The following is a 24,586-nucleotide window of genomic DNA, read 5'->3' on the forward strand; positions in this document are numbered from 1 at the left end:
GGAGGGAAAGAAAAACAGACCAATTAAGGCCTGTGCCTAGAACTGGCACAGTGTCCCTTCTACCATATTTTATTGGTCAGAACAGTCACAGAACCTGCCTAGTTGCAAGAAGATGGAAAAATAGACTCCACTTTTTGATGTGGGAATGGCAAGATCTTATTACAGGAGAGCATGTGGGTTGAGAGATACCATGACTGTATTTGAAAAATATAATGTGCCACACCATCAAACTCAAAATAAATTCAAAGCTTTTAAAATGACCCACAAGGCTTTTCATGATCTGACCCATCCCTGCTTCTCTCTCTGACCTCATCCCCTGTATTTTCTTCTTTTGTTCCCTTTAGTTTAGCCACAGTGGCCTCTTTGCTAGGCTTTGAATGTGCCACACTCATTCCAGCGTCAGATGTATTTTACCTGCCTCTGCTGCCTTGAATGTTCTTCTTTAGACCTTTGCATGGGTCTTCCCATTCTCTTCATTTCGGTCTCTCCTCAAATGTCAGCTCTTCCTGACCACCTTATCTGATAGAATCTTGATCGCTTAGTACCCCTAATCTTGCTTTTTCTTCTACATAGATTTTAGGGGTGGTATGAGAGCCTGGGGGGCCTGCATATACTTTTCTTCCCTCTTTGTTTTCTGAACAAGTTGAGAAATAGAAGACCAAAGGTAAAGACCAAAATATGTATGAAATATATAAATATTTGTGTGTATATGTATGTGTATGTTCAGTGTGAAGTTGTGAAGTTGGAGACCCAGTGGGCCTCCTATCTAAACCTCAGAATTAGGCAGACTTACCCACCTAGTCTCAGGCAGTGTTGGTTACTCCCTTCTGCAGGGTGAGTCCCCTGATCAACTCTTGGAATGTTGATATAGAGGAAAATTCTTGTACTCTGTAACAAGCCTGTTCCCAAGTAAAGAAGGGTAGAGCTGAGTTGTGTGTACCCATTTATTATTCTCATTTTTATCAATCTGACTGACTAAAGGAGGATGAAAGGAGGGGAATAAAGGAAGTGTCAGAGATGACTCTCAGATCTGAGAAACTTGGTGGATTGTGGTACTATTTACTAAGATAGGAAACATGGTAGGAAAATGATAAATTAAATTTTAGAAACACTGACTTTGAAGTGTCTTAAGATACCCATGTGGAAATACCAAATAGGCATTTGGATGACACATTTGAACATAGAGATTTGGTAGTTGTATTAGTTTTCTATTGCTGTGTAACAAACTACCAGAAACACAGTGGCTTAAAACAATACAAAATTATTATCTCACAGTTTCTGTGGGTCAGGAATCTGGGCACTGGTTAGCTGGGTTCTCTGCTCAGGTTCTCACCAGGATGAAATCAAGGTATTGGTCAGGGCTATGATCTCATCTGAGGCTTGGGGTCCTCTTCCAAGCTCACTGGTTGTTGATAGAATTTAGGTCCTTATAGTTGTAGGACTGAGGCCTTCAGCTCCGAGAGGCCTCTTGCTGTTCCCTGCCATGTGGCCTTCCCCACAGCATGGTAGTTTGCTTCTTCAAGGCCAACAAAGTATTTTTGGTGCTTCATATCACTTTTGTGGCTTCCCTGGTTAGGACAGACTCATCTGAGATAATCTCCCGTTTAAGTCAACTGATTAGGGACCTTAATTGTGTCCTCAGAGTCCCTTTTGCCATGTAATGTAACAGTCATGAAAGGGATATCCCTTCATAGTTGCAGGTCCTTCTCACTCTTAAGGAAGAGAATTATACAGGGTGTGTCCACCAAGGAATGAGACTCTTGGGGCTTAGTCATTAGCAGTCATCATAGTAGTAATCAGTAGGATAGTCAGTGAATACACAAGATTGCCCAAGAGAAAGGGAGAACAGAATAGAGATTAGGGGATAATTTCAGAATTATTGGTACCTTGAGGGTACATTTATTCATCTTTGTGTTTATATCACCTACATTGCTATCTGGTACATAGCGGATATTCAATAAATGTTTGTTAGAATTCTTCCTTGATCTCAGATTTTGAAAAATCAACGTATAAATTTATATTATGTGTCCTTTCCTTTTATGTATATAGTCTTTTTTCTTTTTTTGTGTGTCGTAAAATACACATAAAATTTACCATCTTAATCTTTTTTTTTTTTTTTTTTTGCGGTACGCGGGCCTCTCACCGCCTCTTACCAGATACATGATTTGCAAATATTTTCTCCCATTCTGTGGTTTACCTTTTTGCTCTGTGGATAGTGTCTTTTTTTTTTTTTTTTTCGGCCTCACTGTGTGGCATGCGAGATCTTTAGTTCCCCAACCAGGTATTGAACCCCATGCTCCCTGCAGTGGAAGCATGGAGTCTTAACCACTGGACTGCCAGGGAAGTCCCTGGATAGTGTCTTTTGATGCACAAAATTTTAAAGTTTTCTTGAAGTCCAGTTTGTTTATTTTTTCCTTTGTAACCTGTACCTTTGTTGCCATATCCAAGATATCATTAACAAATTCAGTGTCACGAAGTGTCCTATGTTTTCTTTTAAGAGTTGAATTGTTTTAGGACTAACATTTAGGTCCTTGACCCACTTTGAGTTACTTTTTGTGTATGGTGTTAGGTAAGGGTCTTACTTCATTCCTTAGCATCCACTGGATACCCAGTTTTCCCAGTACCATTTGTTGAAAAGACTGTCCTTTCTCCTTTAACTGGTCTTGGCACCCTTGTCAAAAATCATTTGACGATATACAAGAGGGTTTATTTCTGGGCTGTCTGTTCTGTTCCATTGGTCTACATGTCTGTCTTCATGCCAGTACCATGCTGTTTTGATGACTGTAACTTCTAATAAGTTTTGAAATCAAGAAGTGTGAATCTTCCAAGGTTTTTCACCTTTCTCAAGATTGTTTTGGCTATTCAGGGTCCCTTGAGGTACATATGAATTTTAGAACGGGTTTTTCTATTTTTGCAAATATGTCTTTAGGATTTTTGATAGAGAGTGCATTGACTCTGTAGATCATTTTGTGTAGTATTGACAACTGAGATAATCATGTGGGTTTATTTCCCCTTCATTTTGTTGATGTGGTGTGTCACATTGATCAGTTTTCATATGTTGAACCATTCTTGTATTCCAGGAACAAATCCCACTTGGTCGTGGTGTATAATCAATCCTTTTTTTTTTTTTTTTTGTGGTACACGGACCTCTCACCGCTGTGGCCTCTCCCGCTGAGGAGCACAGGCTCTGGACGCACAGGCTCAGTGGCCATGCCCCACGGGTCCAGCTGCTCCGCGGCATGTGAGATCCTCCCGGACCGGGGCATGAACCCGTGTCCCCTGCATCGGCAGGTGGACTCCCAACCACTGCGCCACCAGGGAAGCACAATCAATCCTTTTAATGTGATGCAGAATTCTATTAGTATTTTGTTGAGAATTTTTGCATCAATGTTTATCAGGGATATTGGTCTATAATTTTCTTGTAGTGTCTTTGGCTTTGGTATCAGGGTTATGCTGGCCTTATAGAGTGAGTTAGAAGTGTTCTTTTAATTTTGGGGGAAAGCTTTAAAAGGGTTGGTATTAGTTTTTCTTTAAATGTTTGGTTGAATTCACTAGTGAAGTGATCAAGTACAGGACTTTTCTTTTTTGGGAGATTTTTTGATTACTGATTCAATTTCCTTAGTAGTTATAGGTCTATTCAGGTTTTCTATTTTTTTGTGATTTAGTCTTGGTAAGTTTTGTGTTTCTAGGAATTTTTCCATTTTATCTAGGTTTTCCAATCTTTTTGGCCTACAGTTGTTCATAGTACTCTCTTTAAATCCTTTTTAGTTCTGTAGAATTGATAGTAATGTCCCCACTTCCATTTCTGATTTTAGTGCTTTGAGTGTTCTCCTTTTTCTTGGTCCATTGAGCTAAAGGTTTGTCAATTTTGTTGATCCTTTTGAGGAACCAACTCTTGATTTCATACATTTTCCTCTATTGTTTTTCTATTACTATTTTTTTTATCTCTGCTCTCATCTTTATTTCTTTCCTTCTCCTAGATTTGGGTTTCCTTTGTTCTTTTTCTAGTTCCTTAAGTTGTAAAGTTAGGTTGTTGAGTTGAAAGTTTCCTTGTTTTTTTTTTTATTTTTATTTTTTAGTTTCCTTGTTTTTAATGTAAGCATTTATAGCTATAAATTTCCCCCTTAGCACTGCTTTCACTGCATCCCATAAGCTTTGGTTTGTTGTGTTTTCATTTTCATTCATCTCTAAGTATTTTCTAATGTCCCTTGTGAGTTCTTCTTTGAAACATTGGTTGTTTAAAAGTATAATGTTTAATTTCCACAGAATTTTCCAGTTTTACTTTTGTTACTGATTTCCAGCTTCATTCCATTGTGGTCAGAGAAGATACTTTGCATATCTGTCTTTTAAAATCTATTGAGATGTTATTTGTGTCCTTACCTATGGTTTAACCTGTAAAATGTCCCATGTACACTTAAGAAGATTGTATATTCTATTGTTGGGTAGAGTGTTTTGTACATGTATATTAGGTCTAATTGTTTTATTGTGGTGTTTGAGTCCTCTATTTCCTGACTTATCTTCTGTCTGGTTGTTTTCTCTGTTATTGTGAGTGAAATGTTGAAGTCTCCAACTATTATTGTAGAACTTTCTGTTTCTCCCTTCAATTCTGTCAGTTTTTGCTTCATGTGTTTTTTTTTTAATTGTGACCATGTCACATATGAAGTTTTTTTTAAAAAAATAATTAATTAATTAATTTTTGGCTGTGTTGGGTCTTTGTTGCTGCGCACAGGCTTTTTCTAGTTGTGGTGAGCAGGGGCTACTCTTCGTTGTGGTGTGTGGGCTTCTCATTGCGGTGGCTTCTCGTTGCACAGCACAGGCTCTATGCACATGGGCTTCAGTAGTTGTGGCATGTGGGCTTCAGTAGTAGTGGCTCGCAGGCGCTAGAGTGCAGTCTCAGTAGTTGTGGCACATGGGCTTATTTGCTCCGTGGCATGTGGGATCCTCCTAGACCAGGGCTCAAACCTGTGTCCCCTGCATTAGCAAGCAGATTCTTAACGACTGTGCTACCAGGGAAGTCCCTGCTTCATGTATTTTGATGGTCTGTAATTAGCTGTGTAAATGTTTATAATCTATCTTCTTGCTGTATTGAACCTTGTATTAATTTATGATGTCCTCCTTTGTCTCATAACTTTTTTTGATTTAAAGTCTATTTTGTCTTGTATTAGTATAGCCTACTCTCTTTTGATTACTGTTTGCATGGAATTTTTTTTTCCATTCCTTCTTCTTTAACCTGTTTGTGTCTTTGGATATCGAGTGAGTCTCCTGTAGGCAACTTATAGTTGGGTCATGTGTTTTTATCCATTCTGCCAAATCTGTCTTTTGATTGGAGGGTTTAATCTAATTACATTTTAATTACTGATAAGAGGGGACTTATGCTGTCATCATGCTATTTGTTTTCTATATGCCCTATAGCTTCTTTTGGTCCCTCATTTCCAACATTACTGTCTTCTTTTGTGTTTACTTTTTGTAGTGGAATGTTTAAATTCCTTTCTCATTTCCTTTTTGTATATTCTACAGCTATTTTCTTTGTGGTTACCAGAGGGATTACATTGAATGCCCTAATGTTATAACACTCTCACTTGAATTTATACTACTTAACTCTGAGTTTTGACAAATACACACATTCATGTAATCCTCACCATGGTCAAGATATAGGAAGTTTCATTACCCCCCAAATTCCCTCGTACCTCTTTGGCCAGGAGGGGAGGTGGTGGCAAATCCTGAGGGGACATCTGTTGTCTTGCAGGGGAGAGGCCTCTGAATTGTCTTCAGACAGGTGTGGGGAATGCTTGCTCTTAGTAACAGTAATGGGCCACTTCTGTAGACTTTGAGGGTTCAGGGCAATTTGGAGATAAAAGATTTTGGGGAGCACCAACCCAGATGTTTCCATTACATGTGTCAGAGTCTTATTATTCTTTGCCAACCACAGCTCTCTGATCTTGGCGTAGCAGACCTGCCTTGTTTGGGAGTTTAACTTTTGGAACCTAGCAACTCTGATAATTCTGGTTCTTGTCCTTAGGTTTCTTTTTTGCCTTCCTGCTGGAGGAGAGGAGAGCATCTTTGTGTGCTTCCAGAGAGGCCTTCTGGCTTTCATACTTAGCTTCTAATTGGCAGTCAGCTTTTTGTTATCTTTTTTCGCAGAGCTCAAATAGTTTAGTAATATTCTTCAAATTCAATTGTTTTTGAGGTTACTATTTCTCCTTCATTGCCAGCTTTAAATTCACATCTTAGCACCTGCTCCGTCTGCTCTGAGAGCCTAGTGCAGGATGTTCATTAAGGTGTTCCCTTGGGATGCACACCTGAGAGAAGGGAGGATTGCAGATGCAGAATTCATGGTACAGTGCAGGCCCAGAATCAGGTTTGGCCAACCCCTTTGGGGAGCTCTGGAGCTAGAATGGCCCTTTTGAGTTTCCCAGAATTGGGCTGAGGTATTCCAGCCTTTATATTGCCAGATCAATTGGTCATTGGATGTGGGCTGCCCAGGAAGGGTTTCACCTGGGCAGGATCATTCTCTGCAGGTGAGGCGATCCCTGAGGGGCTGACTGACAGCACTCCAGCAGTTAAGTCCTTCCCTGAATGGGGAGCTGAGCAGTGCCTCAGTGTCTACCAAAATTCCCCTGTATCCACTAGGAGTGACCAGTTCGTTTTTGTTTTTTTAGTATCATTAACTCATGGATTTAAATATGTATGTATTTAGAAAACTTGCCATTGACTTATAAGTATGGAAAGATGCACAAATGTATGTAAATATACAGCTCAATAAATGTTTGCCAAGTAAACACAGCAGTGTAACCAGTACAGAGATCAGGAAATAAAACAATGCTAGCAATCCAGGAGTTCCTCTTTCCCCTTCCTTTTCCTTCTGGTCATTACTTGCTCTTTCCAAGGGTCTCTGCTATCCTGACTTGAATTTAACATGTTTTTGAAATTTGTGTAACAATCATACAGTAAGGGATCTTTTGTTCTGACTTCTTTCACTCAGTATTATATTTATGAAATTAAGTTTATAGCTGTAAGTCATTTATTCCCATTGCTGTAGAGTTTTTCTTTGTTTGAATATACCATTTTAAAAAACCATTTCTGCTGTTGATAGGCATTTGGAGTGTTTCCAGTTTTTGGAAGTTTTGAAAGCACTGCTATAAACATAGCTGAACATATCTTTTGGTGAACATATGTACACATTTCTCTTGGGTATATACCTAGTGAAGTTGCTAAGTACAGTTGGCCCTCTGTATCCGTGGGTTCCACACCTGTGGATTCAACCAATGCATATAAAAAATAGTCAGGGAAAAAAAAAATCCAGAAAGTTCCAGAAAGCAAAATTTGAATTTGCTAAGCAACTGGCAACTATTTAAGTAGCATTTGCATTGTATTTAAAACTATTCATGGCATTTGTATCGTATTAGGTATTATAAGTAATCTAGAGATAATTTAAAGTATATGTAAGTATGTGCGTAGGTTATGTGCAAATATTATGCCATTTTATATAAGGGACTTGAGTATCACAAATTTTGGTATCCTCTGGGCTCCTGGAACCAATGTTCTGCAGATTTGGAGCGATGACTGTATGTATCTGTTCCATTTTAGCAGATAATGTCAGTCTTCCAAAGTAATTACTGATTTACACTCCTACTTGTAATGTACAGAAGTTCCATTTGCTGTGATTTGCCCCTGTTTATTTAGGATGTTACCCTCCAGGTTGTACAATTAAGAACTGGGTGTATTTACTAGGGTCCCTCTCTCTTTAGCAGGTTCTGTACTCTAATCTTTGTTTTCTGAGGCTATGAGATTTTGAAATTCTGTTCTGCTTTTCAGAAGTTTTTGGCTTAGCTTTTTTACCATTTTCCACCCAATTATGCATTTGAGACTCCCTCATGTCTTCAGTTGTGTCACTCCAGCTCTCAGTGACAACCAGAAGCTCTGATGGTTCCTCTTTCCCTCAACAGAGGTACTTTGCTTGGGAAAGACATATTTCTGAGTCTTTTTTTTGTTGGGGGGGGCAGATTCTGCAAATGCCCCAGGGCAGGAGGAAACAGCTGCAGAAGATCACCTTGCTTCTCCATAGTTCACCCTTTTTTGGAAACTTAGCCTCTCTAGGCCTCATTCCTTCAGTAGCTCTCTAAAATCTTTATAAACAGTTGATTTTTGTATTTTTTCTTTTTTTTGTGTGTGTGTGAGTTTGGGGGAGGGAGGTGTTGTTTTGCTGTGAATTACTCTACCTTGGAAGCAGAAGTATGGATTAAAACATATTTGATGTTTCAATAAATTAAAATTGTTGTCCTTAACAATGTTCAAATTATTCCATTTTTGGTCAGTGGGAGCCTCCTCAAAATTTATTCCTGAGTCTTTTTGACTCGACCCTTTGATAGCTTTCTTTGGCAGCTCTCTTGCTATCTGGTATGACAAAGTGTTCCAGGTTCATCATGTACCTTTTTGCCTCAGATGTGGAATCAGCCATTCTGAAGGAGTCCCAATTCCTTTTACCAGGAAATGGAATCTCAAGATCATTACTGCAGGGTTGGTCGTTGTTTCTAGGCATTTTCAGCAAACAAAGGGAGAAAAATATATTTTATTTTCTTCATACAAGATAAAACTACATTAAGAATTGATATAGATACTTCCAGTTCCAATTCAAGACTACAGGGTTTTTACTTTACTGTTCCTCTCCTGTACTGAGAGTTGCAGTTTTTAATGACACCAGTAGTGACAGAATTAAAATATCACCAAATCACTCATTTCCATGATCCCACAGTACATACAGGATCAAGATTTATCTTCATTTTTTTGTCCCTAGAGTATATTCCATTAGGAAGTCAACCTAATATGATTTCTTCTCTTTGTGACTATGCCATTAAAAATTTGGATACAAATTTCAGTTCATTTGTTTATTTTTGATTTCTATTTTATTTTTTAGAATTTTAATTTAATTTTATATTTACATAAATTACATAATTTCAAAATAAAATCTACAAAAACCAGGGAGTATAGATTCTATCCTCAACACCTCTCCTTTATTTTCTTTAACTTCCTAAAGGTAACCACTTAAAAGTTTTTAAGTTTCATCCTTCTGTTTTTGTATGTGCGAAGAGGTGTGTGTGTGTGTGTGTGTGTGTATGTGTGTGTGTATTTATTTCCCCTCCTACTTCTTAGATGAATGGTAGCATACTGTATACTCTTTTCTTCACCCTGTTTTTTTAACTTAAAGATATATCCTGGAGACTGTTCCATAGTTTGATGAATTTGGACTCATTTCTGTCATATTTTTTATGTTACATTTATATTTATACAAATCTTTTATTTTAAGTCATTTTTAATTGTATGGTCTATGTTATTTGCTCTCCCAGTGTATTTTTTGGTATTTCAGAAGGTTTGTGTATTAGGGTTCAGTCAGGGAAGCTGATTGTGTAATGTAGGAAGGGACTTATTATGGAAATAAGACCATATACAGTTTTGAGAGGACTCGTGGGGTGAAGATCTAGAAGGGGGAATTGGAGGATCAGAGAAGGAGTCACTAGTCAGATCCTCTAAATCAGTGGCAATGGGTAGACAAGTTGGAGCTTTTAGGGAAATCTGAGAAGCCAACTATGTCCAGCCACTGGAGTGCGACTGTGAAGGAGAAGCTTGAAGAGAGCCACATGGGAAACTCTTGCTGTGTTTAGTTACCCCCTCTGTAGGTTTTCACCTAAGCATCTGGTGGTGGGCTTGTGCCACTGCTCACCCAGCACAAACCAGCAGTTTGTATTTTTGTTCTGTTGGTTACTTTTATATTGATGCCTTTGTATAGTACTTCAATTTCCTCCCTTTCTTGGGAGGGGAAGTTGTTATATAGTGGTTTTCTTCTGTAAGCAATGTTGAAACAGCTAGTAACTTACTCTCATCTCCTCAGCCAGCATTTGGTTTAAAATAATACCCTTTTACTCTTAGTACCATAAGGTAATCAGGAAACATCCTACTTTTTGTATACTCTCACTACCCTCTCCCCATTTTTGATAATTGTACTGTATCTATACTGTCATTACACATAGCAATTACATAGTATGTTTTTTCTCTTACTCTCGTCATTTATTCTCAGTTCTTTTAATAAATGTGTATTAATGGTCCTTCGTAATGTGGATGTGTCTCCTGTTATTTTGGTTGACTGAAGTATATTCTCTAGTAGATTCCTCACGAAAGGCTTAAGGGAGCAATATTTCCTGGGTTCTTACAGTTCAGAACAGTTTGATTGTCACCATTGTACTTGCGAGTCAGTTTGCCTGCATATAAAATCCTTGGTTTACTTTATCTTCTCTTGAGAATATTAAAATGTTATTTCATTTTCTATTAGCATATAGTATTGTCAAAGTCTGATGACAGTCTAATTTTTGTTTTTTGTGTAAGTGGCTTTCTCTTTCTGCCTGAATGTTCAAAGGATTTTTTTTTTTTCTTGTTCACAGAAGGTCAATTGTTGTACTAAAATATGTCCTGGTATTGGTCATTCTGGGTCAGTTTTTCCAGGTATGCGGTATGCCCTTTAAATATATAGTTTCAAGTGTTTTTGAAAAATTTCAGCAACGTTTTCTTGAAGTCTAGTTTCTCATATTCATTCTACTCCATTGATTTGATTTCCTTCTTTGAGGACTCCTGTTATACATACGTTGGATCTTGTTTGCATGTCTTCTCTGTCCCTTCATTGCAAATCCCATCTCATTTTTCTTTTCTTTTTTTTTTTGATATTAGAATTTTCCTCCTATTTACCTTCTTTTTCTCTTAAAGCATTATATATATATTAATAAATTTATTTTATTTATTTATTTCTGGCTGCATTGGGTCTTCATTTCTGTGCGTGGGCTTTCTCTAGTTGCAGGCAGGCGGGGGCTATTCTTCGCTGCGGTGCACGGGCTTCTCATTGTGGTGGCTTCTCTTTTTGCGGAGCATGGGTTCTAGGCGTGCAGGCTTCAGTAGTTGTGGCACGTGGGCTCAGTAGTTGTGGCTTGCGGGCTCTAGAGCACAGGCTCAGTAGTTGTGGCGCATGGGCTTAGTTGCTCCGCGGCATGTGGGATCTTCCCGGACCAGGGCTTGAACCCATGTCCCCTGCATTGACAGGCAGATTCTTAACCACTGTGCCACCAGGGAAGCCCTATATTTTGTTTTATTCACTCTTTAATATCTTCTGGTTAGTCTTCACTTCTGAAATGATTTTTCTTTTTTTTCTAATTCTTTCCTGAGTTTTGTCAACTTATTTCTATTTGTAATTCTAATTCGTTATTTCATATCTTCAGTCATTTAAAAAATTTCTCTTGGCTCATTTTGAATTAATAATTTACAGTTTCATCTGTTGGTGAGCATATCTTTTTGGCGTGTTTTCATTTTCTGTTGCAATGTTATTCTATCTCTTATTCTTTTTTCTCAAAATAACTTCACATATGATTTGACTACAGTGTTTTCTGTTGCTCATTTTTATGTGAAATTAGTTTTCCTCAATTGGTAGGAGAGAAATGTGGGCCAGGATAATTTCTATCTTCATGGCTCTGGAGCTCTTCTGTTGCTTTCAGGAAATTAAACGAATATGTCATCTCATTCTTTGTGAGCTCTCTTGGCTTCCTTCCTCTCTTCCACCTTTATCTGGATCTTTTTCTTTTGCCCTGTTGTTCTTGTTTCAGTCTGGAGTGAATCTCAGCAATTTCTTCTCAGCATGGGCTTCATCCTTGAAGGAAGTGTTTCTTTAGCTCGTTAGTTTAGAACTGTGCTGTCCAGTGGGTACAATGGCTACTTAAATTTAAGTAAAATAAATTAAAATAAAATTAAACATTTGATTCATCATTTGCATTACCCACATAACAAGTGCTTAATAGCCATATATGGCTAGTGGCTACTGTAATGAGCATTGTTGATACAGTATAATATCCTAACCACAGAAAGTTCTATTAGACAGTGATGGTTTAAAGTGTGCTTTCTTCTTTTCAGACTTTATTATAGACCTTTTGCACACACGTGCCAATTGCTATGTGTACAAAAACCCCTGTATTTTAGCTAAGCTTCTAAACTTGTCCTGCTGTACTTTTCATTGAGGATGTAATGCAGTTTGGGGATTTTCCTCGTCAGGTCCATCAAACATTCTGCTTCCCTCTGCTCTCTCTTGCACAGATGCTTATACCACACCAGTTTTGCAGCCTTAAGTGGTTTGTTCTTATTTGCTGCTTGTATTTTGGTTATTGTGGGGTGCCTTGTCCCCTAATTTTGATGTAGATATGGTCCATGGGTTTTGCGATTCTAGCTTCTTTGCTGTTTTATGAGGGGGTGTATTAGTCAGGGTTCTCTAAAGAAACAGAACCAATACAGGGGAGATAGAAGGGTCTGAGGGCCTGAGAACCAGGAACACTAAGGGCAGGAGATCAATGTTTCAGTTTAAGTAGTTAAGCAAAAGGGACCAATTCTTCCTCCTTCTGCCTTTTTTATTCTATTCAGGCCCTCAGTGGATTGGCTGATGCCCACCCACATTGGAGGGGGTGCAAACTGCTTTACAGAGTCCACCTATTCAAATGCTAATTTCATCTGGAAACACCCTCGGAGACACACCCAGAAATAGTGTTTAGCCAAATATCTGTGTGCTCTATGATCCAATCAAGTTGACATGTAAAATGAACCCTCACAGAGGGATTTGGGGAGATTCACAAGCTACATTGCAGCCACTGCCATTCTCTCTCTCTTTTTAAGGATATTAACAATTCTTAATTTTCTGTCTTTTTTTTTTTTTTTTTTTTTTTGCGGTACGCGGACCTCTCACTGTTGTGGCCTCTCCCGTTGCGGAGCACAACGCGCAGGCTCAGCGGCCATGGCTCACGGGCCCAGCCGCTCCGCGGCATGTGGGATCTTCCCGGACCGGGGGCACGAACCCGTGTCCCCTGCATCGGCAAGCGGACTCTCAACCACTGCGCCACCAGGGAAGACCTATTTGCATTTTTTAACAGTTTAGTTTTTAGAGCAGTTTTAGGGTCACAGAAAAATTGAGTGGAAGGTAAAGAGTTTTCCCATATGCCCTGTGCCTCCACACATGCACAGACTCCTTTATTATCAGCATCTCCCACTAGAGTGGTACACTGGTTACAATTGATGAACCCACATTGACATGTCATAATCACCCAAAGTTCACAGTTTACATTATAGTTTCCTCTTGGTGCAGCCACTGCCATCTTCTACAATCCTCTTTTTTTGGTCTTTCAGATTTTTTTCTCTCCATAATCTTGTAATATTATGTAATTCTGTAGCTTCTGTTCTGCCTTATCTTCTAAACCCTAAACGTGCTTCCCCTCTTTTCTTTAGTATTTCTTTACCATCAAATTACATTATTAACTGACTAAGCAAACTTGGGCATGCTGCTTGGTCTCTTTCCACCTTTTGTTGCACCATTTTAAAAATGAGGAAGCTGGACTCAGGTTTGTTTCTTCACGGAGGAACCTCATCAGTGTTCTCTGTTAGTGTTAGCAGGATCTGTTATTTAAACAGTAAATATATTCGTGATGCTTTCAGTACAGAATGCTGCTCTTAAACAGGGTAGAGATGAACTTCCTGATAGTGCGACTTAGTTCATTCTCAGCTAAATATAAATGTAATATCTCCCTTAAAAGATATTTTTTTGCATGAGATTTATCTCTTTGTTGTTCTGTTACTCCCTCAGCTGTGTACCTGAGGGTGATTATCTTACCTGAAGCAGTCTTACTATGTATATTCCAGGCTATACAGTTTGTTTTCTTTTCTGCAGTCTGCCGTTATTTGCCATTACTGACTAGAGGTCTAAGGCATAGATTTTCTTGGTCTGTTGTTCTTTTAATGCTTGAGTTCAATATATAAAAGAAAAGATTGCATTTTATTGCAGACATTTTTCTCTGAAATAATTTTTAGCTACAAGGAAGTAGCTCTATTTCTGTGAGTCATCATTCTGTCTTACATAGTGCTGGCTAAAGATTTAATTTTGTAGATAGAGATTTATGACTTCTAGAAAGCTGCAAAAATTGAAATTTCTAAAGAATTTTAGATTTGCTATAAATTCCTTTATATATTGAAAATTGGAGCTTGAGATACAAATATAGGTAATTGTGGTTGATAAAATATTCCTAATATCTCATGATTTTCAAAGAGAAATAGAGTTCTCGGTAGTCATTTTAAAATGTAAGCTAACTTTTTTTTTTTTTTTCCTCAGCTTCCAATAAAAACAGGACAGCAGAACACACATACCAAAGTCAGTACCGAACACAACAAGGAATGTCTTATCAATATTTCCAAATACAAGTTTTCTTTGGTTATAAGCGGCCTCACCACTATCTTAAAGAATGTTAACAATATGGTGAGTGTTTGCATTACTGTTTTATGGGAGAATTCGGTTTGTTTTTGATTTTAAACTTTGGAACAGCATATTTTGAAGTATGTAAAGTCATTTTCTGTGGACTCTGGATATAAACATTCATCTTAATTTATGGATGAGCACAGGTAACCTTTTAACTTTCTTTGTAGATTTTAATTCTTTTTCTTAGATACTTGTCTTATTTGTGACCCTATCTACTGTTCCATTTTTCTGGAATTAGGATTTCATACAGATTTTGTCATATTTAAATTGACGATAGTAATCTATTAAAATCTTTTCCTTAGCTTCTCATTTGAATATTTACATATCAGACTGTCCCAGTCCTAGATGGTAAATAAAATATGACTTTGTAGTCCTAAAATGTGAGATTGCTTTTGTGAAGATGTTTTATTTCCTTCGTCCTGTAACCTGTGACAGATTCCATGGTAGAGAACCTGTGTTGAAACAGTTTTCCTCAAATACCTATTTCATCATTTCCACTGTCAAAAGCTCATAATTGCTTCTTTTTTTCCTGTTTTATAAAATCTGTTTACATTCCCTAGACTTCAAGGTACTCCAACTATTTTCTGTCTGTACCTTTGAACATATTATTTCTCCTCTTGCTGTCCGGTGATTCTTTCCTCTGTGTCAATTTCTATCTAAAATTTCTTTCATACTCAGTTGAGAACAACCCATCTGGATATTTCTTGATTAACTCCAAACTGCTCTGCTTGTTTTGAGCACTTATAACCACAATTTATACTGTTTGCATTGAGCAGTGAAACTGATTTCTGGTTTTAGATTGTGAAAATCAGTACCATTTTCATAGTCACATCATCTTTGGTGTGTTTTCTTTTTAAAAAGTTGATTGGAAGATACCCCGGGCTTACAAAATTGGTAAACTGGAGGAGTGGGCAATCATATTTTCTCTTTATGGAAAAAAATTAAGATTTTCTGAAAAAAGGACCTTTTATAAATATGTAAAGTGACTTACAGAAATACATTTAAGATTTTATGGAACTCTTCTGTTGCATAGTGTGTGGGTCATACAGATAGGATTTTGCTTTTATAGATAAGTGGCCATGTTCTCAGATTGAAAATGTTTTAGTATTTGGACTCTTCCTTTAAAAACAAAAACAGTATTGAGATATTGGCATTCATTTAGTGCTTATTGAGCAAACTGAATTGTGGAAACCATAGTCTGCTGTTAATAGTGTAGTATTTGATTTAAAGATAGTGAATGCCTAAAACTCGCTTTAATTGGTGTTACAGCATTTTGTTGCTGTAAGAGTTAGGCTTTGATTATTTTGTGGCATCAAAGTGTGGTTAAATGTTCAGTTCAAGATTCTGGTAAAGATCTATATGTGTATCTAAATCCTACATATTTTTTTCTATATTGTTCAAATCTAAATTTTACTTAAAAAATAACAGAACATGGGATTTTCCTAATGTTACCATCTCTTTAATGCTGTTTGTTTCAAAGTACATTTAGTACTTTTTTTTTTTTTTTTTTTTTGCGGTACGCGGGCCTCTCACTGTTGTGGCCTCTCCCGTTGTGGAGCACAGGCTCCGGACGCACAGGCTCAGCGGCCACGGCTCACGGGCCCAGCTGCTCCGCGGCATGTGGGATCCTCCCGGACCGGGGCATGAACCCATGTCCCCTGCATCAGCAGGCAGACTCTCAACCACTGCACCACCAGGGAAGACCTTACTACATCTTTTTAAAGTATAACCCAGAGTATCTTTTACTGTGGCAGGCTGATGGCAGACTGTTTGCCTGAGAATTTATTTTGTGTGAGCATTAGGATAAAATCAGAAATAATAGATTTAAATATAGTATAATCTGGGAGATATAATGATTTATCTATTGATTTTCTTGATCCTTAGTCCCTCACGTTTCAGATGTGTGCTCATTTGTAGTGGAGAGTAATAACCAACTTTTAGTGTTCTGAATATCTTTTCTTTTAGAGAATATTTGGAGAAGCTGCTGAAAAAAATTTATATCTCTCTCAGTTGATTATATTGGATACACTGGAAAAATGTCTTGCTGGGGTGAGTAAATCTATTCTTGAATAGGCAGGTTTTGTGCATTCAGTTTTGAGAATGATCTGATGTACTGAAGCATAGGTGTGGACAAGGAGAAGAGTCGAGGACTTTTTGTCTAAGACATGAAAATGAATTTTGTTAACAGAGCTGACTGGGTAGCATAGAGAAATTTTCAAGAAAAAATTATATTCTCATCTTTTGTAAATTAAATAGGTATTAAGATTACTTATAAAGTGTTAAGCTTGAGTCACATTTCTCTCTCTCTCAGGTTTCCTAGAAAAAATTTTGTGGAAAAGTCACTATTTCATTTAACTGATTTCTCCAGTTGGTTAGGCCTGTGGCATTGCTTAGCTGTCAAAGAATGTGATGTTAAAGACCAAGAGAATCTTGTTTCCGCCTGTGTGAATCTGATTTTATATTTTACTTTTCAAATCTATGCAAAAGAGAACTTAAAAAATTAAAACTATTACTGTTACTGTGATAGATTCTACCTTAAGAATACTTGTTATGTAAATATGAACATATAAAATAGATATGTGGAGGAGTAGTTGAGTACAAAACAACTGTTTCTCATGTTTCCTCTAAATAGTTATCTCAGAGTTTTCAACCATGCCTTACTTAGAAATTTTTCAAGAATATTTCTGGTTATTTATTTATTTGGCTGCGTCGGGTCTTAGTTGCAGCATGCGGGATCTTCGTTGCGGTATGCAGGATCTTTCGTTGCGGTGCGCGGGCTCTTCATTGCGGCGTGCGGCCTTCTCTAGTTGTTGCAGGCTGGCTTCTCTCTAGTTGTTGCACACAGGCTTCTCTCTAGTTGTGGTGCGTGGGCTCCAGTGTGCGCGGTCTCAGTAGTTGCGGCGTGCAGGCTCAGTATTCGCGGTGCACGGGCTTAGTTGCCCCTCAGCATGTGGGATCTTAGTTCCCCGACCAGGGATTGAACCTGCGTCTCCTGCCTTGGAAGGTGGATTCTTAACCACTGGACCACCAGGGAAGTCCCCAAGAATGTTTCTGTTGTATAAAGCATAATGCTTCTATACTTCAGTAGCTTTAATTTTTCCTGGAAAATGGTAGGAGTTTACATAAATATAATACCTCCATTTTAAAGATGTCTATTCAGTATGTATTGGGGTAACTTATTTCTTCTGAGATTATAATCTCTCTTCCTTTGACCCATCTTTTTCTTTTTTTTTTCTTTTCTTTTTTTGCATTACACGGGCCTCTCACTGCTGCGGCCTCTCCCGTCGCGGAGCACAGGCTCCGGACGCGCAGGCCCAGCGGCCATGGCCGATGGACCCGGCCGCTCCGCGGCATGCGGGACCCTCCCGGACCAGGGCACTAACCCGTGTCCCCTGCATCGGCAGGCGGACTCTCAACCACTGCACCACCAGGGAAGCCCCTTTATTCAGAATTGCTTCTCTCTTCCACGTATGTTATAATTGTTCTTTATAGTAAAACTAGATGGGAAGCGACTTTGACATATGAGGGCTGATCAGTTGAGAACAGAGAGAACAGTCAAAGTGTTTAAAGAAGGGGTAGCGTCGGGAGTTGGAAAAGGGGTAGGGTAGGGAATTGGAAAAAATAATTACATTCACCCAATGATGTATCCTTAGGGAAGAGAAGTATACTATTTAAGACCATAGGCCACAAAACCTAAGCATAATGTTTTAAATTCTTTTATTGACCCTTGTCCACATTCCAAAATTGTGCGACAGTGCTTATAAATTTTCTTCTTAAATTGAGGACGAGCTAGTTCTGCTTTAGCTTTGTGCTATGTATTAATTTGTGATGGGCTGTTCATTTGTAAAATAGAGTGAAAGAGCAAAAAAGCTGTTAAATAGGATGATGGAATTTTGAAGGTGGACAATGTTTCAACTTCTCTTGAATCAATTCTTTGTAGTGGTCTTATTACTTTGATTGTAGATGCCAATATATCAGTGACACCCATGTTTGAATGGGGGTAGGCTGGTTTATTGCCTCTTCAGTTCTACATCTTTTCTCCATTAACATTTATAATTGAGAGGTAGTGGTAAAGGTATTTTAGATAATGATCACTGATATCATTGACCCCTGTTTAATTTGATACTCTTTGGAGATAGCTTAATTGAAGCCCTACTAAGTGGGCATGGTACAGCTTTTATAATACATAAAATATATATTAGCTTGCTCTGCTCAATTGAAAATGTATAAAGTTTTAAATTAAATTTATAATTAAAAGTAATACTATTCATATTATTGAACAGCTGTGTTTTTCTGGATTGCCTTCAATGACTTTATGGTTGTGTCCTGATTTTCCTTTTTACTTATTTATTTATTTTATTTTTTATTAAAAAAATTTTTTTTACAGTAGGTCCTTGTTGGTTATTGGTTTTCCTTTTTAGATCAAAGTAAGTTGAGACAGTTTAAGAACTGAGCCCTATAGTACATATTTATCATATTAGTAGTTGAACTAGCTAAATGAAAGTGAACAAATACTTATCAATATCATGATTAAAACCAAAATTTTTTTTTTTTTTTTTTTTTTTTTTTTTTTTTTTGCGGTATGTGGGCCTCTCACTGTTGTGGTCTCTCCCGTTGCGGAGCACAGGCTCCGGACACGCAGGCTCAACGGCCATGGCTCATGGGCCAAGCCGCTCTGCTAGATGTGGGATCTTCCCAGACCGGGGCACGAACCCGTGTCCCCTGCATTGGCAGGCGGACTCTCAACCACTGCGCCACCAGGGAAGCCCAAAACCAAAATTTTATGAGTAAAATTTTGTAGAATTTGAGGAATCTTAAGTATTTTTGATCCTGTATATATGACCATTATTCAAAAGATTGAACACTTCTATAATTTTTATTTGTATATTAATTGGAGTTGGTTTCAACACCTGTATTGTCTGGTTAGCCTATAAATAAGAAAGAGCATTGTAACTCAAATTTTGCAGGTTTTTGTGATATCTGTTTATTTACTGTCCAAATATTTCAATGTATTTGCATCTGAAAGCTTTTGGAATGCAATTACAGATTTGATCATAGCACACTTACAAAAATTTGTTCTTTGTCATCATGCTTGGTATTATCAAAATTGTCATTCATATAAGGATACTAAAGCCGTTAGGTAAAATACTGATGTGGAACAGTCTATTTTCAACTAAGGGTAGCTTATCCATTGGCTGTTTTTGTTAATTGTAGAGATTTATTTTACAAAGTAGAAACCTCAGTGTTAACACCAAAGTTATCAAACTTGGTGTCATTAACAGAGAGACCACCTGGCATTATGTACTTCTGATGTGATGTAATACAAACTGTAGTGAATTCTACCTAGTGTTTAACTTGAATCTAATCAGACTGTTATATTTAGATTCCAGCTTAACAGAAAATATAACAACTAGAAGAACAAGTTTCACCACTAAGACATAATCAGATCAATAATATACAACATTTTGTAAGGCAACTGGTCTAGTTTCTTAAAAAAAGTCAATGTTATGGAAAATAAAAATGATCTATATGGTGTGTGAGGGGGAAATAGTTTTAGGATAAAGAGACTAAAGGAATGTTACAATCATGCTGCAATCTGTGAACCTTTTTTGGATCCTGGTTGAATAAAACAAGAACAGCTATGAAAGACATTTACGGGGCAGTTGGGGAAATTTGGATACGGTTTGGGTATTAGCTGATCTAAGGGAATTTTTTATTTCTCCTTGGTGTGATGATTGCATTGAAGTTATATTGGAGAATTTTCTTATACTTTAGAGATGCCAAAGTAAGTTAGCAGTGAAGTAATGATGTTTGTAATTTACTTTGAAATGGTTAAACCAAAACAAAATTATTTGTAATAAGTAATATCTATCTGTTTTGGTCAGTCTGCACAAAGGTAGATGTGATTGCTCACCCAGGAATTAATTTGGATGTTGAGACAGATGACAGTGACAGTGAATATGAATAAAGTTTATTTAGGACTCACAATAAGCTAGGGATTCCCAGGAAGGGAAGGGCTTATGTGGGGATTTGATGAACAGGGGAACAAGCAGAAATTGGGGTGCTGAGGAGGATGGATGGGGGTACCTGGACTTTTCTTGTGATTAAGAAGTGAAAGATGGAACCACCCTCTTTATTAAACTAATTGTAGATAGATAAAGCAAACATGATGAAATATTAACAATTGTTGAATCTAGGTGATGAGTATATGGGTGTTCGTTATTCTGTTTCTTCTCTTATGTATATTTGAAATTTTCCATAATAGAAAATATTTACAGGTAAGTTTAAGAAAGTTCTAGAATTATGTGATTATTTCTATTTTAGCAACCAAAGGACACGATGAGGTTAGATGAAACAATGCTGGTCAAACAGTTGCTGCCAGAAATCTGCCATTTTCTTCACACTTGTCGTGAGGGAAACCAACATGCAGCTGAACTTCGGAATTCTGCCTCTGGGGTTTTATTTTCTCTCAGCTGCAACAACTTCAATGCAGTCTTTAGTCGAATTTCTACCAGGTTAGTGTGTAAATTTACATAGGAATATTGTAAGTAATATAAAATTTGTCTACATAAAAGTAAAAAGTTGACAGAAATGAGTTTAACCTGTGGGCTTCTGTTGAAATTTTATACATTGATTTCTTAGAAATTTTTATTTTGTAATGTGTTATTGGTGGGTACAGTTAAATGTGAGTACTATGATAAACTTGAAAGTCTAAGTTTTAGGAAAAAATGTCACCCATGACTGGGCTTTTTTTTTTTTTTTTTTAAATACTATTGATAGGTATAAATTTTGGGTTTGGCTTTTTAACGTATTATTCCTTGTAATGAAATTAGTCAATCAGAATAATTGATGAGTAGTCAGAATTCTAATGATCTTAACGCTCTGATCCTTATCACAAGCTCCTAAGTTATCAAAAACAAAACAAAACAAAACACCAAACCAGCAGTGTGGAAGCAAAAGGAAATGAGTAATTCTAGAAAGTGAACTGTATTTTAAGTGTATGAACTGTGAAATCTCCCATTTGTTGAGCATTTACAGCATGTGCTATGCTGTTGGATCTTCACAGTATCCCTGAAATGTAGGTGACACCCCATTTTATAGGTAAGCAAACTAATACTAAAGAAGTTATCAAGGTGCTGTGCCAAGTAACAGAGGACCCAAAACTACGAAGTCCGGCTGGCTTCAGAGTCTGTCCATTTTATTGTGCCTGGCTGCTTCCTGGTACCGCTATGTTAGCCGCATTTTGATGAAATCCTTTTTATAATATCCACTGCTGTGCTTTAAAATTGTATGATAAGTATAATTTAAGCTTTTATTGATGCTTAGAAATCATCATGTGATCATTCATTGTGATAATGCTAGAGATGGAGAAATGGGTATAGAACTGTAGCTGATGGTAGCAGGTAACTCTGGATCTTAATTTCATGCAGACGATTTGCCTTTCTCATGCAAGTAGAGTCAAATGGGTCCCTAATTAAGACCAAGTAGGAAGTATAACGTAAATCACCTAGTGATTCAGTGGATCAAAGACTAGCGCAGTCCTTTGCTTAATGGCACCTGCATCTTTGATTTGTCTGTGTTGTGTGAGCAGTGGATGTCCATTAGCTTAGTTCATTCTTATGTTGTTTTCCAACAGATGTGAATGAGAACATACATCATAGTTTGAGAATTTGTGCTGTGGTTTTTAGGCGGAACTGGCTAGCTTCAAAATCCTGCAGTCTTTTTAATAAAAAATGGCATTTCTTTGATCGTGATGCTGGGCAACAGTATTCTTCCAACCTCTCATCAGAATTGTGGTGCAAAGAAAATTAAAATTTTATCTAATGTTATAATATGACTGATAGTGTAGGGTAGTGGTTATACAATAGAACAATGTCTTCATGAAATCCCTTGAGTGTTAGCATCTCATACTCTGAGTAAATAGTACACTGGTTGAAGCAGTAAGGTAGCAAACACCTAGGTAATAGGATGCATTAAAATGATAAAAAACCAAACCAAACCCCTTCTTTGTTTAGGTGACTACTAGACCAGTCTTACTGTTTGAAATAATCTTACATTGAAGGTAGAAAATGATCAAAAGGGTAAAATGTTTTTTAGTCTATCCAAACATGAATTGCTTTAATAAAACACAGCAAATATGCCACCTCTGAAAACTCTAAAAATCTTCTAGTCACCAAAGGTTTTATTTTGCAGCATTGGCACGTGTAAAAATAGACAACTTTTGGGTATTTCCTGAATCTAGTTCACTGTTTGCAGAGTAGAAGTTAAATGTCTCCAGAATAAGCCAGTTTCTTTAGCTTTCAGGGGACAGACTGCTCAGAAATGGGATCTATGAAATTCATGTTTCAGACAACTACATGTGCTGTTTCATTTAGTTGGTGCCAGATATAGGAGCTGATCTTATTAGAGGGTCACTTACCTAAAAGACCATTATGATGGTTTAATTTAGATGGGGTTATCCTGTGACACTGCTGTCGTAGCATTAGGTGACAAAATATGCAAGGAACTGGAATGGCAGTTCTTTCTGAAGATTGATTTTATACTTCGTATGTACTAGATGAATCAGTATCATGAAAATTTGTTGTGCTTGACCGTTTTACCTGTCTGTGGATGTTTCTCTTTTAGGATTAACATTAGCTTTTGATATTTCTGTCCTTTGCTTTTCTTTAAGGGAATAATATGAGTTACAGATCATAAGATAACTTTTTTATTCTGCTGAAGTATGCCATGTTCTGTGGCTCATAGTACTCTTTTATGTAGAGCATTAGCTGCTTTTTCCACAGAATTATTATACAATGCACTGGATCTAATTGTTTTGTAGTTGGAGGGTCCTGAAAAATATCTAATTTGAGATATACCAGAAGCAGAAGACTCAATGACTTTGAAAGTTCTATTTGATTCTTTTACAAATCTGCTGTTTTTTTAAAATGGTTTCTTATTGTTTTTAATAGTTTAAAATTTCTTCTTATATGTCTAATTATTTAAAACATACTTATTATGTATTCTCTTTAAGATTGTTAAATAATCTCATTTGTTTGTGTGTGCCAACTGTCATTCACAGTGAATTTTTTCTCTCTGTTTTGTAAGCTTTGATTGCAAATTTATCTTTAGTGCAGTTATTTTCTTTGGAAATCTCTTGTAGCCTGGGACTGTGGGAGTATCCTAGTGATGGTTTTGCATTTGCTTTTGCCAAGTGCCCAGTTCTGGACCTATATTTTTGTTAATTTCTCAGCCCCAGATTGTATGGGTTGTACAGATGTGGGCCTCCAACCCTTGTAAGGTGACAGCCCTGGGTGATCTTTTCCCCTACCCAAAGCTTAGGCAGAGCAGACAGGCTTCTTGTGCTGGTAATAGATTTTTCTCCCTTCCCTCTCTTTTCTCTATGTTTCTGTCTCTCTTTCAGTGTCTCTTTCTTTTTTTAAGGAAGTGCATAGCTCTTTCTAGCCGTGTTTTATGCAGGCCTCTGGTTCTACTCTCTGCATTTTGAGGGTACAGGACTTTGTATCCAGTCCCGTGTGGATGTTTTTAGCCCCAGACCCCTAGGTTAAGGAGAGAAAAAAAATCTAACTGACTCTCACCCTTCTTTTGTTGGCTAGATCATGCCTTCAAAACCATCTCTGGTTTTCAGTTTCCTTTCCATTTCTGGACTTGGGTGGGTACTTAGTGTTTGTTTTGCTTTATTTCTATACATTTAAAATATCTTTTTGTTGTTGTTCAGTTTACCTAGTTTTTCTAGATGTTTTAGTGATAGGTTTTCCACTTCATTTCTTTTGCCCAGACTACCCTTTATTTGATTTCTCTGCCTTATAAATTCACAAAATGTTCCTTCCTTGTGGTAAAAACTGGACTATAAAAGGAATTAAACTTTTCTTCCATTTCTCACAAACAACCACAAGAGTTAGCTTTTCAAAAGTTGGTGTTGCTGATTTATTAAGTTGTGTTTCCTAAGGAGTCATATTCCATATTTTTAGGCTCTTTGCAGCAGCTGTGGAGTTTGTAGCATGTAAATCAGTTTTGAGGACCTTCTCATTCCCAGTGTGAACTGCTAAGCTTTTCTCACCCTGATGATAAGAAGAACATTAGTGTAAGTGCTTAGAATAATTTTAATGTTAGCTATACATCTATGGGCTAAAGTGAGTGAAAGAGGAATTGGAGAAGGAAGAAATAGCATTGATTTCATTTTTAGCAACTGAAGGTTTAGTGTGATGATTAATGTCAATTTTAAATTATACTGAAATGGTTATACTTTGAGCTAATATTTTGAAT

At 37.3% G+C, this 24,586-nt stretch overlaps 1 protein-coding gene across 1 annotated transcript in view; it reads left to right on the plus strand.

Moving 5' to 3' along the window:
* The window catches only part of NF1 (neurofibromin 1), a gene marked incomplete at both ends in the record, with an annotated part of 254,679 nt that overhangs the window by 42,089 nt on the left and 188,004 nt on the right, over positions 1 to 24,586 (plus strand). The window contains 3 exons of the mRNA XM_079725195.1: positions 14,177 to 14,320; positions 16,286 to 16,369; positions 20,645 to 20,835. Coding sequence (XP_079581321.1) covers positions 14,177 to 14,320; positions 16,286 to 16,369; positions 20,645 to 20,835 — 419 coding nt within the window. The remainder of the gene's footprint in view (positions 1 to 14,176; positions 14,321 to 16,285; positions 16,370 to 20,644; positions 20,836 to 24,586) is intronic.

The sequence above is a fragment of the Hyperoodon ampullatus genome, assembly GCF_949752795.1.
Source record: "Hyperoodon ampullatus genome assembly, chromosome: 19".
NCBI classification, from domain to species: Eukaryota; Metazoa; Chordata; class Mammalia; order Artiodactyla; family Ziphiidae; genus Hyperoodon; species Hyperoodon ampullatus.